The sequence below is a fragment of the Armigeres subalbatus genome, chromosome 1, assembly GCF_024139115.2.
Source record: "Armigeres subalbatus isolate Guangzhou_Male chromosome 1, GZ_Asu_2, whole genome shotgun sequence".
NCBI lineage: Eukaryota > Metazoa > Arthropoda > Insecta > Diptera > Culicidae > Armigeres > Armigeres subalbatus.
Genome location: NC_085139.1, coordinates 125051926 through 125067773, shown reverse-complemented (window position 1 = coordinate 125067773; position 15848 = coordinate 125051926). Strand labels below are relative to the sequence as shown.

The window sequence follows — 15848 nt, the reverse complement described above, 5'->3', positions numbered from 1 at the left end:
GATTCATAATTCACAATCCAAAATTCAAAATTCAAATTCCAAATTCCAAATTCCAAATTCCAAATTCCAAATTCCAAATTCCAAATTCCAAATTCCAAATTCCAAATTCCAAATTCCAAATTCCAAATTCCAAATTCCAAATTCCAAATTCCAAATTCCAAATTCCAAATTCCAAATTCCAAATTCCAAATTCCAAATTCCAAATTCCAAATTCCAAATTCCAAATTCCAAATTCCAAATTCCAAATTCCAAATTCCAAATTCCAAATTCCAAATTCCAAATTCCAAATTCCAAATTCCAAATCCCAAGTTCCAAGTACCAAATTTCAAATCCTAAATTCCAAATTCCAAATTTGAAAATCTTAAATCCGAAATTTAGAACCCAGATTCAAAATCCGAAAACCAAAATTTAAAACTCGAAATCAACAAATCTTAAACCCGAAATTCAAACTCTCCAATATCTCATTGAAATTCAGAGTTTTAAGCCAGAAGTCCAAAATTCAGATTACAAGTCCAAGCCAAGTCCGAATACAGAAACAAAAATCAAAAATCTCAAATCCAAAATTCAAAATTCATAATACAAAATCCGTTGAAAATCGATTATTTCGAATCCAAAATCCTTAATACAAAATCCAAAATCCAAAATCCAAAATCCGAAAAACATAATCAATAATCCCAAATACGAAATCTGAAATGCCGTTTTCCAAATAGAAAATTAAAAATCCAATATCCAAGCTCAACATCCAATATCTAATTGAAATTCAGAATCTAAAACCCGAGGTCCAAAATCCTGAACCCAAAGTCTTATATCCAAAATCCAAAAAACACCGAAAAATTTTTTGAGTTCTGAACTTTGGCTTTAGGATTTCGGATTTTATATTTTGGTTTTTGAAATTTGAATTTGGGATTCTAGATTTTGAATTTTGATTTTTGAATTTTAAATCTCGTATTTTGAGTTTTGAATTTTGAATTTTGAATTCCGTTTTTTTGGATTTTGGGTTTTGAATTTTGGATATTATTTATTTTATTTATTCAGACTAAGGCCGAAGTAGCCTGTGCGGTATATAAGAGTCTCCTCCATTCGGCTCGGTCCATGGCTACACGTCGCCAACCACGCAGTCTACGGAGGGTCCGCAAGTCATCTTCCACCTGATCGATCCACCTTGCCCGCTGTGCACCTCGCCTTCTTGTTCCCGTCGGATCGTTGTCGAGAACCATTTTCACCGGATTACTGTTCGACATTCTGGCTACGTGCCCGGCCCACCGCAGTCTTCCGATTTTAGCGGTGTGAACGATGGATGGTTCTCCCAACAGCTGATGCAACTCGTGGTTCATTCGCCTCCTCCACGTACCGTCCGCCATCTGCAACCCACCATAGATGGTACGCAACACTTTCCTTTCGAAAACTCCCAGTGCGCGTTGGTCCTCCACGAGCATCGTCCAGGTCTCGTGTCCGTAGAGAACTACCGGTCTTATAAGCGTTTTGTAGATTGTCAGTTTGGTACGGCGGCGAACTCTATCGAAGCGTCTTGCGGAGTCCAAAGTACGTACGATTTCCAGCCACTATGCGTCTCCAAATTTCTCTGCTGGTATCGTTATCGGCGGTCACCAGTGAGCCCAAGTACACGAATTCTTCAACCACCTCGATAGAAACCCGTGGTGGGTGGCTCACATTGACCTCTCTTGAGCCTCTTCCTATCATGTACTTCGTCTTCGACGTGTTGATGACTAATCCAATCCGTTTAGCTTCGCTTTTCAGTCTGATGTAGGCTTCCTCCATCTTCTCAAAGTTACGTGCCATGATATCAATGTCGTCGGCGAAACCAAATAACTGGACCATCACCTTGCCGTAACCCTCTACGGGTTTCGAAGGGACTCGAGAATGCCCCTGAAACTCGAACTACGCACATCACCCGATCCATCGTCGCCTTGATCAACCGTATCAGTTTATCCGGAAATCCGTTTTGTGCATTAGCTGCCATAGCTGGTCCCGAGCGATTGCGGCTTTGAAGTCGATAAATAGATGATGTGTGGGCACGTTGTATTCGCGGCATTTCTGCAATACCTGACGTACGGCGATCACCCATAAATCCCGCCTGGTACTGCCCCACGAACTCTCTTGCAATTGGTGTTAGTCGACGGCATAAAATTTGGGAGAGTACCTTGTAGGCGGCGTTCAGCAATGTGATTTCGCGGTAGTTGCTACAATCCAGCTTATCGCCCTTTTTGTAGATGGGACACACGACACCTTCCATCCACTCCTGCGGCAGAACCTCATCCTCCCAAACCTTGGTAATCACCCAATGCAACGCTCTAGCCAGTGCTTCACCACCGTGTTTAAATAGCTCTCCTGGTAGTTGGTCAACTCCAGGGGCTTTGTTGTTTTTCAGCCGGCCGATCTCCTCCTGGATTTCCTGGAGATTCGGAGCCGGAAGTCGCATGTCCTGCGCGCGTGCTCCTAGGTTCATTACCATACCGCCACCGTTGTCTGCCATATCGCCATTCAGGTGCTTTTCGTAGTGCTGCCGCCACCTTTGGATCACCTCACGCTCGTTCGTAAGAAGGTTCCCGTTTATATCCTTACACATATCAGGCTGTGACACGTGGCCCTTATGGTCTCGATCTTTCAGCTGGCGCTTTTTTCTCCGAAAAGTCGAGTTTTGACTGTTCCGCGCCCGTTTGTATCGTGCCTGGTTCGCCTTAGTGTGGTGTTGCAGCAATCTCGCCCATACTTCACTCTTCTCCTCAACTAACTGCTCACATTCGCCGTCATACCAGTGGTTTCTCTGATCCGGAGCCACCGTGCCTAGTGCAGCGGTTGCGGTGCTTCCAATTAATTAATGATAATTAATATACGTTGAACATTTAGGATGAGTGGAAAATTGAGAAAATGTAAATCGTGTAAAAACAAAATCCAGTGTACTCAAGAAAAAAATTGGTAAAATCTTGGAAAATTTTCCGGCAATCAAATGCAATAAAATATTTCCACATCGATTCACACCGCCGCGCCACCGCTGGATAAAATGACTCCCGGCCGTAAACGCCACCGCTGACGAGCAAAATCACGACAAACGCCGTCTCCGTCGATTTCTGAATTCCAAATCCTAAATCTAAATTTAAAAACTGAAACTAAAAATCCTAAACGAAAAATCAAAACTCAAAATCAACAACCAGATATTCAGAATCTCAACCCTGAATCATAAATTTAAGATCAAGAACCTTAAATCTTATTTAAAAAAAATCTGATAAAAAATCTGAAATTTTGAAACCAGTTATCACGATATATCGGTGTACACTTGCTAAAAATATTGTATAAAACGTTCAATCTGATGAAACTAAAAATAAAATGTGGGCTCTAATCCCCGAACAAATAAATCATGTATGCGCTGCTAATACAGAACGATCATTTAAAATTTGTTTACTTACTTACTTGCGAATTAAGACTGTAATGAAATAATTTTTCAATTAAATGTCAACCCAAAAATGCAATAATTATTATTGTTGGGAGTACAGACGTAAATACCTGAGCGTACGTAAATATCTGCTCGGTGGTTTCGTGTTCTAGTGATACATAACGGAATTTCAGTTGAAACATTTACTTTCTTCTTATGAAATAAACATGTTCATCCAATGCTTACCGATTACATTTCCTAGGTAGTAGATACAATAAGGAAACACATTTTCGACTAAGTAGTACTGCTCACAATTTCTCGACAATGAAGTTCGCTAGATTCAAAAATGTCATTCTCATTTCAAGGTCCAAATCCTCGCATCGGTGCAAATTGGTCCTCTTGTTCGGACCTTGGGGCGGTAATTTCGGTACCCACTCGAGAGATACCTCCCAGCTAGGCTGGTTTCCAAACGCTGATCGGCTGATCGGGGCAAGACGGTTAATAAAAGTAAAAATCTACACGATTGTACTGGCGATGGTGACGGTGAATTACGCTGCATGTGGTGTGCTTTGGAAAGAATTAATTTTTATGGTGCAATAACGGTTGCTCCCTTATTGTGTACGGCTGCCACCGTTGTTGGTTGTCATCGTCGGTCGTCGGCTTGGGTACCACTCTGCCGAGCCGCTTACATGCCGGGGCCGTGTATGTAAATGGACACACAAGTAGCCGGGCACTAATAATAATCTGATCGATTCGATCGCGCCAATATGGGTAATTCTGTGGCAGGCGCGAAAGAGGTCGTGTACCGGCGCACTGTGTTTGAAGAGACACACATAGTCAGTATTTGTCGTTGGCGGGCCGTTTGTTTTGAACTACAGTCCCCTCCAATTTGTGACATGATGGACAGATTGCGAAGTATGTGCTGTAGTTGGTGCAAGATGTTTGGTTCAGCGGACTTAAGCTTCCTTGTTAGATGGTAATCAGTGTTTATGAATAGATTTCATAGATTGCGATGGAATGTGCGAATCTTCGTAATTTGGCGTCGGCTGTCAGAACTATAATTGGAAGGTTAATCAGACAAGCGATTAATCAGTTAAAGCGTTGTTGGGTAGTTTCAAATATTACGAAAGTTTAATTGGATTTTATCGTCTTGAAATTGTTTAGTGATTTAATGGAAAAGCCTCTAGGATATTTTTAAATGCTTCTCCAAAAACTTCTATTTCTTGGAATTGAGAATTTAATTCATTTTATAATTCTTCCATGAATTCTTTTGGATATTCCTACGGGGATTTCTTTAAAAAATCTTCCGAAGATAAATCCAGAAATTCCTTCGGAACATCGTCCACGAATTCCTTTAGAAATTCCCATTAAAATTCTATCCGTCTAATGAGCGTTTTGCAGGTAGTCAGTTTGGTACGGCGACGAACTCTATTCGATCGGAGCGTTTTGCGGTGTCCAAAGTACGTACGATTTCCTGCCATGATGCGCCTCCGAGTTTTCCTGCTGGTATCGTTATCGGCGGTCACGGCGGTACACGAATTCTTCAACCACCTCGATTTCGTCACCACCGATAGAAACTCCTGCTGGGTGGCTTACATTGAGCTCTCTTGAGCCTTTTGCTATTATGTACTTCGTCTTCGACGTGTTGATTACTAGTCCAATCCGTTAAGCTTCGCTTTTCAGTCTGATGTAGGCTTCCTCCATCCTCTCAAAGTTACGTGACATGATATCAATGTCGACGGCGAAACCATATAACTGGACGGACTTCGTGAAAATCGTACCACTCGTGTCAAGCTCTGCCTTTCGTATTACTCACTCCAAAGCGATGTTGAATAGCAGCCCTCTGCGCGTTTCGAAGGGACTCGAGAATGCTCCTGAAACTCGAACTACACACATCACCCGATCCTTCGTCGTCACTTTTCCACACTTTCTGTCCTGTCCAGCAGATTTCCTACAGCGCTACGACGTCGAAGTTGCGGGGATGTAATTCATCCTAGATTATCCTGAACCAACCTGCGAAGCCTAGCGACTTGCAGTTCCATGTTCCAAGCTTCCATTCGTGATCCTTTATTCGTCGCCTAGGTCGATGCCGATTGTGTCGAGTCGTATTATTATTCTATGTCGTTCGTAATGGTTGTTTATAAAGGTAATTATAAAGGGCCTGCGCAAACCTCCTGTCTCGTCGGAGGGCCGTCGTGTCAGGTCTGTTTAGCGTCCCACCTAACACCACGACTTGAACTTGTGCGCTTTGAGCGGCACTCGGTCTCTTTGGCGGAGCTTGATTTCGGATACTTGCAGCTTTTTATAGAATTTTAACAGAGCCCACTGTCAAACCCCACCACATCCTAGACAGGTACCACAGCTCGCAGATGACTTGGGGAGGAATCGTCAAGCTCTTGGACTTACTGGGTTTCGCCGACGTGGTGGCGGTGAACCGATTCGGAACGGTGGTGTCGAACCTGTTCGTGGCGATGGCGGCGAAACTGACCTTTAAGATGGTGGCAAAAGAAGAATCGTCTAGCTGCAGCATGGTGCGCAGCTGGTGAGCCCGTGCAAGTATGGCCAAACTAAATATGCGAAGTGGGTGTGGCTCGACAGAAGGCCTGTGATTTCTTCGAGAAAGCTGCGTCGACAGATGTCGCGCTTCCCGGGTTGATCCTCCCCTCCGGACAAGGGTTGGGAACGTTTTGGACCACCGTCGATTAATTGGCTTTACTCACGAAACTTTATCACACCTCGATTCACTACAACAAAAACTCCTCCAAACGATCAAACGGCGGAAATTTCGCAAACCATTTTCGTCGACTCCGAAAATTCCAGCCCGTACCAAAAAAGCGCCACGCGCTGGAAGTCCAACGCGAAACATAACCAACGCCTGGAGTAATTTCCGGAGGAGCTCCCGGAGGAATTTCTGGAAGAATTTCCGGAGAAATTATCAGAGGAATTTTCGGAGGAACATTCGGATGAACTTCTGGAGGAATTTCTTAAAGAACTACAGAAAGAATTTCTAGAGTAACTTTCGTAAGAACTCCTGGATGAACTCCCAAATGAACTTCCGTAAGAATTCCAGGAGGAACTCCTGGAAGAATTCTCAAAGGATCTCCCGGAGGAACTCCCAGAGAAATTCTCCGAGGAATTTCTGGAGGATTTTGTAGATAACTTCCCTAAAAAAAAGGCTGAATGAATTCCCGGAGGAACAGCCGTTGGAATACCTGGAGTTGAATTTCTAGTGGAACTTCCGAAATCCCATTTCCCGTGAAATTTCTGCAATATATCCTCCAGGAATTCCTTGTGAAGTTCTTGGAGGGATTCCCGGAAGAACTCTTGGAAAAACTCCTGGAGGAGCTCCCGGAGGAACTCCCACAAGCACTTCCGGAAGAATTCTCACAAGGAAGTCCTGAACTAATTCTTGGAGAAGTTCATGAGGGTATTTCTGGATAAATATCTGAAGGAATTCCTGAAAAAATACCAGGAGGAATTAATGCAGAAACTCCCAGATGAAATGCTGAAGAAATTACCGGATGAATTCCCGGAGGTTAGTTCTGAAGAAATTCCAGGAAGAACTCTTGGAAGATATCTTGGAGGAACTCTCAAATTAATATCCGAATGAAATTCTGTAGTAAATTTCTAGTGAAGTCCGGAAAAAATTCTAGGACAGTTCCGCGTAAAATTTCGGGAGAAATTCCTGAAGGAATTCCTGGAGAAGTACCTGAAGCAATTCCTGAGAAAATACCTGGAAGAATTTCCGAGGAAATACATGAACGAATTAAATTTTTAGATGATTTCTTGAAGGATATTCTGAAGTAATGGCGGAAAGAATTCCAGAATGAAATCCAGGAGGATTTCGCTATTAAATTTATGGAGGTATTCCCGGAAAAACTTCCCGGAAAAACTTCCTGGAGGAATTAAAGGAAGAGTTCCTGGAGGAATGCTCGGAGAAGTTCCTAGAAAAATTTTCGAAGGATTTTTTTTTCAGATTTAAAGACAAGGAATAGTTTATTCATTCTAAAAGCCAGGAGACGCTAAAAAACTCAAATCAATTCACCTAGTGATGATGCCTCCCTCGGTGCATTAAGGAGGATGTTGAAAAAAAAATCACATAAGAAAGGTTTAAAATAGCACTTTAGGTAAATGGGTTTAAATTTTTCATTGATTTACGTTTGATTGGTATGCATAACAGTCAAAAAATCCTGATTAATCACCCTAGCGGCAATAGTGCCTTTCTCGTTCATTACAAAAAATAATATTTTGGCCATACATTTTGATCTCATAGTCCAATCTGACCAATTTTTAATAGGAAACAATGGGAAAGCATTCCCCGTCGAATGCAACTTGTTGCAAACAAATCGGTCAACGTTTTATTCAAAAAAGTGTGTTGAATAAACTCATTATTTCGAACAATTATGTCAAAATAATTATAAAAACTGCATAAAAACGTTATTAAACATATGTTAAGGGACAACTCAAACGATATTGAATGATTTATCAATAAAATGAGGGTGTCCATAACCAAACCAATAAGGGTGCCCACAAGCGAATTTCGCAGCATTTTAGAAAAGTGGGGAGGAAAAATATTTCGTGCTAAAATTTTGATGGCAATCGACATTGGGTTTTAAAATAGATTAAATTTACTGTGTAAATACGCATTAGAACTCACTTTTTGAATTAAATCACTTCAATTTATGACACTTTTGTGTTGTTTTTCTTGTAAAAAAAATTATTTGCTTCTAGTTCAAAGTAGAGATGCCCATCCGGTTTGATATTTAGCACAAAACATCATGCTATTATAGCAAACAAATGACGGTTGTATAGCAAACAAATGACGGTTGTCAGAATGACAGCATCTCTTATCTGTCATAAGATACATACACGGAAGAAAAAAAGTACCCAAAATTGAGTATTTTTAAACTTACTTTTGAGTTATTTTTTCTCTTCTCTTTCATCCACTCTTTCTTTTGTTGTCAAAAACAAAAGAGCCAAACAATCCAACGACGCCAGTTCAATACGGGAAGCCAATTTTGAGTTTTATTACCTGAGGTCGAAATTGAGTGAATTGAACTTAAATTTGGGTCAATAAATTTTACGTTGGGTACTTTTTAACATGGGAGTAAAGGCAAACTACTTCGACCCAACTTACTCAATTTTGGCTTCCCGTACGGATGTTCGAGGTTGGGTGAATTAAACTCACTATTGGGTAGTTTATTTCTTCCGTGTAGGGTGCACACAACCGAACCTCCTCCCCAACGAGCGACAAATCGCTTTTGATGAATTTTTCGCAATAGCTCGTCAGAAGACCTTGACCAGTTGGCAGCGGAAATGGAAAAATTGAAATATGGGTAGATTATTGCATTCTATACTCCCGCAGGTATCGATCGAAAAGACCATTTTTCAAAGGTTTGAATATGGGACGTTATTTTTTTCGAACTCTGTGTCGGCTTATCTCTAATTGCCAAATGCACATACGTTTCGGATTGGCCTTTCGAAAAGTAATCTCTGTGTCCGCGGCGACTATCGGGATATCAGTGCGTCGAGCATATAGCAGGCCACGTCGTCGTAGTCAGTTGGAAAGGTGGACGGAATATTAGTAGGTGTGTATTGTAGTTTGAAGACTGTGTTGATCTCTCCACAAAAAAAAAAAACACAGAAAGGGATATAATTTAGTTGATTGGTATTTATGAATCTAGATTTACTTTGATAAGTGATGTTTGTTTTCGTACATAATGATTATGACGACCTAATTGGAATCCGTACCGAATAATTATACTATGGTTGCCCAAAAACTTTTGTCAACAGTGGAGTCGACCGCATCATATGTGGACCCACAGGTCACTGTGCCACAAAAAGGGAGTCGACCGAAGCGACGCGACATTCCACCAAACGATCCTCCAAACACCAATTAACCACACCATCTATGCCACATGGTTTTACTAAGCGATATTTTTCTCCTGAGGGAAATTCCGAAATAATTCGTAAAATTTCTTACTAGAATTTGCGTAGGATTTCTTGGAGTAACTGCCGAAGTAATTTCTGGAGCTATGTCTAAAGGAATTCCTGGCGGAATTATTTGCTTTATCATTCTTGAAGAATTTCCCGATAGAATTTTAGAAGGATTTTATAGAGAAGTTTTTGAAGGAATTCCTGAGGATGCGTCAGCCTATCTGACAACTGCGTGACCGTCGACAGTCACTTTACCGCGAGATTTGGTATTCGACATTCAGAATCGGAATTTTCCGAATCTTCCAAACCTGATATCAGCATTAGCAATATTAGAATTCTTTGCCGCATCATTATTTATTCAGACTAAGGCCAAGGTGGCCTGTGCGGTATATAAGAGTCTGCTCCATTCGGCTCGGTCCATGGCTACACGTCGCCAACCACGCAGTCTACGGAGGGTCCGCAAGTCATCTTCCACCTGATCGATCCACCTTGCCCGCTGCGCACCTCCCCTTCTTGTGCCCGTCGGATCGTTGTCGAGAACCATTTTCACCGGGTTACTGTCCGAAATTCTGGCTACGTGCCCGGCCCACCGCAGTCGTCCGATTTTCGCAGTGTGAACGATGGATGGTTCTCCCAGCAGCTGATGCAACTCGTGGTTCATTTGCCTCCTCCACGTACCGCCCGCCATCAGCACCCCGCTTAGCTTCCCTCTTCAGTCTGATGTAGGCTTCCTCCATCTTCTCAAAGCTACGTGCCATAATATCTATGTCGTCGGCGAAGCCAAAAAGCTGGACGGACTAATTGAAAATTGTACCACTCGTGTTAATCCCTGCTCTTTGTATTACCCCTTCCAAAGCGATGTTGAATAGCAGATACGAAAGACCTTGCCGTAACCCTCTGGTTCCGATCGATTGTATCATATGCGGCTTTGAAGTCGATGAATAGATGATGTGTGGGCACGTTGTATTCGCGGCATTTCTGCAGTACTTGGCGAATGGAGAACACTTGGTCTGTGGTGGGGCGTTCGCCCATTAAACCCGCCTGTTACTGCCCCACGAACTCCCTTGCAGTTGGTGCTAGTCGACGGTATAAAATTTGGGAGAGTACCTTGTAGGCGGCGTTCAGCAATGTGATTGCGCGGTAGTTGCTACAATCCAGCTTATCGCCCTTTTTGTAGATGGGACACACGACACCTTCCATCCACTCCTGCGGCAAAACTCCCTCCTCCCAAATCTTGGTAGTGACCCAGTGCAGCGCTCTAGCCAGTGCCTCGCCACCGTGTTTAAATAGCTCTCCTGGTAGTTGGTCAACCCCGGGGGCTTTGTTGTTCTTCAGCCGGCCAATCTCCTCCTGGATTCCCTGGAGATCCGGAGCCGGTAAAATTATGTCCTGCACGCGTTCTCCCAGGTTCATCGCCATACCGCCATCTTCGTCTGCCGCATCGCCATTCAGGTGTTCTTCGTAGTGCTGCCGCCACCTTTGGATCACCTAACGCTCGTTCGTAAGAAGGTTCCCGTCTATGTCCTTACACATATCAGGCTGTGGCACGTGGCCCTTACGTGAACGGTTCAACTTCTCATAGAACTTTCGTGTGTTATTAGCGCGGTACAGTTGCTCCGTCTCTGCACGGTCTCGATCTTCCTGCTGGCGCTTTTTCCTCCGGAAAATCGAGTTTTGTCTGTTCCGCGCCTGTTTATATCGTGCCTCGTTCGCCCTCGTGCGGTGTTGCAGCAATCTCGCCCATGCTGCATTCTTCTCTTCCACTAACTGCTTACATTCGCCGTCAAACCAGTCGTTTCTTCTGATCCGGGGCACCGTGCCAAGTGCAGCGGTTGCGGTGCTACCAATGGCGGATCGAATATCTCTCCAGCCATCTTCAAGAGACGCTGCGCCTAGCTGCTCTTCCGTTGGGAGTGCCACTTCCAGCTGCTGCGCGTATTCTTGGGCTAGTCTACCGTCTTGTAGCCGCCCAATGTTTAGCCGCGGCGTCCGACTACGACGCGTGTTGTACACCGTCGAGAGTTTTGAGCGCAGGCATACTGCAACGAGGTAGTGGTCGGATTCAATATTCGCACTGCGGTAAGTGCGGACGTTCGTGATGTCGGAGAAGAATTGACCGTCGATTAGCACGTGGTCGATTTGGTTTTCCGTTTCTTGGTTAGGTGATCTCCATGTGGCCTTGTGGATATTTTTGCGGGGAAAGAAGGTCGCTTTGGTGGGGCCTACTTGCGGATACATGCAGCTTTTTATAAAGGTTTAACAGGGCCCACTGTCAAACCCCACCACATCCTAGGCAAGCCCCACCACTCGCAGATGGCCTGGGAAGGGATCGTCAAGCCCTTGGACATAATCCCTGCTGCCGCATCAAGGATCGGTGAATTAGTTCAACGGTTGAACAAACTCAACACCTGCATAGCCTTGACAGTTGTCTTCGGTTTCTACCCACCGGTTCATAATCTGAATCTCCTTGATTGGCATTCCTGTCCGAGGCATTGTTAAATGATGGATTCCTTGGTGTGACTTATCTGTGGGATGCATTCGGATGTTCCAGAACGTCAAACATCCCAACAAACATTTTAAGCTAGTTTTTTAGCTGAAGAAGCATATTTTTAATGGAATTAGTGATTTTCCAGTTTACATTGTTTGTTGCGAAAATTTGTGGTGGACTTGGTGGACTGATAATGATGAAAATCATTAAATCCTTAAACAATTTCCTTCTCAAACTTTATCAATTTTCACCAAACCACAAACAGATTACAAAATAACTAATACCTCCATCCCTGCCAATGGGTCTAGGGGGTGACAATAGGTCATCGCTCTTATCGACAGTCTGGAAGTCGGATAGCAAAAACGTTCAAAAAGGTCTCTTTTAATTTAGTTTTCTTTACTTGAGATACATTGAATATATTCTACATTCTATGTAGTTGAAACAGTGTCCCATTCTCACCCCCATTTGATCCATTGTCACCCCCGATGACGGTAACTCTTAGGTGCCCGCCAGAGTAGACGCGACGTGCGATGCGACGCGACGCGACTCACGTAAAAGAATAACAATCATTGTCAACAGGCTGTCAAACTTCACTGTCGCGTCGCATCGCACGTCGCGTTTACTCTGGCTTCGCCCTTAGTTGTATCTAATGAGGTCTTTACTCCTGTATAACGATTGGCAACCTTGCATTTTGTTTGTCGGGAAACTTTATGCACTTTGGCCGAATCGATGCTGCCTCCCTAATGTTTGTTCCTGGTATATAATTTACACATCCTTAAATAGTTCCCACATGATTAGAAATTGATTGTTGCTTTCGACTGTGATTGATTATTGACGACGATATTTTTTCGGCAGTCTTTATGACAAGCTAAAATGGGGTTTGCGTCTACTATAAGACGTTTCGGTGTTTATTACTCCTTCTTCATTAGAGAAATTAAATAAATATCTATTACATGAAATGTTCATTACTTAAATTTTACTACCCAAACAGTGGTCAGCACATTGTTTTAAATTTTCATTTCTTGGTTCTACTTCTTCGCTTTGATCTGAAATAACGACATGAAGAACAGTGGTAAAAACTGTATTTTAAACCAATCAACTTTAACGCCAACCGATTGAGACGTCAGAAGAACGACGATGAACGTGACACATTGTGCAACAACACTACCAAATAAATCGATTTAAATTGGATAACTTACTAAACGCGAGCGCCCACAACCGCGTTTAAAACGCTAGGAATGGGTCACAAAAACACCGAAAGCCACACAATGCGAATGATTGAGAGTGCAGAAATCTGCATACCTATATGCGCTTGTGTCTGAGCTCCTCCTATGACTTGGTCATCACGGTTAGCGCGTTGCATTCTTGCAGGACGACAAGACATGACGGCACTATGCAAACTCGCCATCCACCACACACCACATCGTTCCAAGTCGTGTATGGCAGTGCTGTGGTGCACTGCAGAGCATAAACAAACCTCCGCCGACGTGCTCCGTGTAGAGGTTCATAGGAGTTAAATATAATCATCACTCACTCACCCTCCTCGATTTAATGATCTGGTAGCAACACGACACCAGGTGCTCCCATTTGTTTGCTATTACTACCTACCTGTCTATCGATCAGATGTGGAATGCTCACTCAGCACAATCTGCTCCACCCGTTCAGGAAGTTTGCATCAAGATTACGACGTCTGGAAATCGATACGAGTTTAAGTGCTAATATTGAATTATTTGCCATGTGTTATTGGGTTACGTTGTTATATAAGGCCTGACTTACTGTGTAAATACTTGACCCCGGGCAGGAATTCCATTAATCGGTATAGTCCCAACAATTCTGCAGAACCGGTCTGCGCTCCAATTTTTCATCTTGATTGCGAAACGGTGGGACATACTCAAAGAGAATCGCCTTTCAAGGTGATAATGAACTTGTACAGAATTTACATACTTGTTCTCGACTACTGTAAACACAATACTAAACCAAGCAGAACTTGGACCCTAGAATAGACCATGAGACTAATCGACACCACACAACTCCCTCGCCACCGATCCGAAATCTCCCCGTACCTCTCCCCGCCTTGTGTGGGCTTTTCGTCTGCTTCTTTCCTTTTCCATTTCAGAACCCCGGAAGAAGTATCAGTACCATCGACACAGAAAACCGGTGTCTCATTGGGTCGTTCCACCGAAGAAACCACGCCCTCTACAATACACCACCGTTGGCAAGAAACCATTGAGATACCCTCCGCCCTACAAAATCAGTCGACCGGTTGCGCTGGAATCACCGCGGCCCAAGCGAACCAACGTCAAGTACGTGACGGCTTTTACGGTTCCCGGATCGTGAGGTCGTGACCGAATGCGGCACGTCACTTGATCGGCTGGCGCGCGCTTGTTGTTACCGCATGTGTACATAGTGTTGTTCTAATGTTAATTTATGTGCAATAAGTAGTACAAAATATAGCCATAGAAGATCGATAGAATATAAGAGCTCATGTCATTGATCCGAAACAGATCCAAACTTTTTCTTTTGGTTGTAAAACGACCTTCACAGATAGGAAAAGTTGTTGAAATTTACACGAAAGGTAATGCACATAACGGGAAGGCATGAAAGAGCGTAGATTCGAACGATTATCACTTAAGGTCACTCCTGACGGAATCCAAGTTTCAAAGATCTCGTGTTTCCGAGGGCACACCACTCGATACGGAAGCAACTGTCATTTTTGTTGATTTAGTTTTGCTGCGTCGCAGCATGCGTGAAAAAATAAAAATGACGGTTATGCGTTGCTTCCGTATCGAGTGGTGTGCCCCCGAAAACGTGAGCACTTTGAAACTTGGATTCCGTCAGGAGTGACCTTAAGTGATAATCGTTCGAATCTACGCTCTTTCATGCCTTCCCGTTATGTGCATTACCTTTCGTGTAAATTTCAACAACTTTTCCTATCTGTGAAGGTCATTTGATCCGCGCTACTATGTCAAACTTGGTTCCGCTGTCCGATGCTAACTGGTTTTAAGGATATTAAAAATTTTCGACCATGCTTTGCCGGTTTTTTGTTGATGTTCACAGATAGAAAAATCCACTGAAATTTACGCTAAAAATCATGCACATAAATGGAACGCCATTATTAACGTAATTCCATACGGGATATAGCCTAAATGTATACAATATTCGACGTGAATCGTCAATATTGCATAAAAGTTGTAAGCAATCTTGTTAGCAAGAGTACAATTTCAGCGTAGAATAGCGTAAATTTTCGCATGTCAAGTTTTACGCGCTGTTTATTTTTCATTACTTTTTTCTGTGTTGATGATGAAATCCGCCGCGCATCCTTGCGTTTATTGACTAACGTAAGTCGTAAAATCCCGATTAATTAATTACTAACTAATCGATTATTCTCGATTATTAAATCGATTAATCATTAGGTAGTAATCGATTCAAAATTATTCGATTACCACAACGATGAATCGATTACTGGAAGTAATTGATTAATTTACGACATCTCTAGCAGCACTATGAAGCGGTTTCCACCTCGTTGCTGATGCCACCGTTTTGGTAGAGGGTAGTCGCTACTGTCGCTACATGTCGCTAGGGGCTCTCCTTAGCCGTGCGGTAAGACGCGCGGCTACAAAGCAAGACCATGCTGAGGGTGGCTGGGTTCGATTCCCGGTGCCGGTTTAGGCAATTTTCGGATTGGAAATTGTCTCGACTTCCCTGGGCATATAAAAGTATCATCGTGTTAGCCTCATGATATACGAAATCAAAAATTTTAACCTGGCTTAGAAACCTCGCAGTTAATAACTGTGGAAGTGCTTAAGTGAACACTAAGCTGCGAGGCGGCTCTGTCCCAGTGTGGGGATGTAATGTCAATAAGAAGAAGAAGAAATCGCTACATGCCTGCTTTTCCACACTTTTGTCCCGTTCTCCCGTTATGATTTATGATATGCTCGGCCCTATTTATGGATGAAAAAATTGCACATTATAAGGAGGAAATGATACATTCACCCTATGTTTAATCTTGCTTGCAGGGGTTGCATGAAATAT

At 43.0% G+C, this 15848-nt stretch overlaps 1 protein-coding gene across 1 annotated transcript in view; it reads left to right on the top strand.

Annotated features, from left to right (window-relative positions):
- Positions 1 to 14283, top strand: part of LOC134205093 (uncharacterized) — an 83395-nt gene extending 69112 nt beyond the window's left edge. The window contains exon 4 of the mRNA XM_062680006.1: positions 13933 to 14283. Within this exon, the coding sequence (XP_062535990.1) occupies positions 13933 to 14153 (221 nt within the window). The 3' untranslated portion in view covers positions 14154 to 14283. The remainder of the gene's footprint in view (positions 1 to 13932) is intronic.
- Positions 14284 to 15848: the final 1565 nt, after the last annotated feature.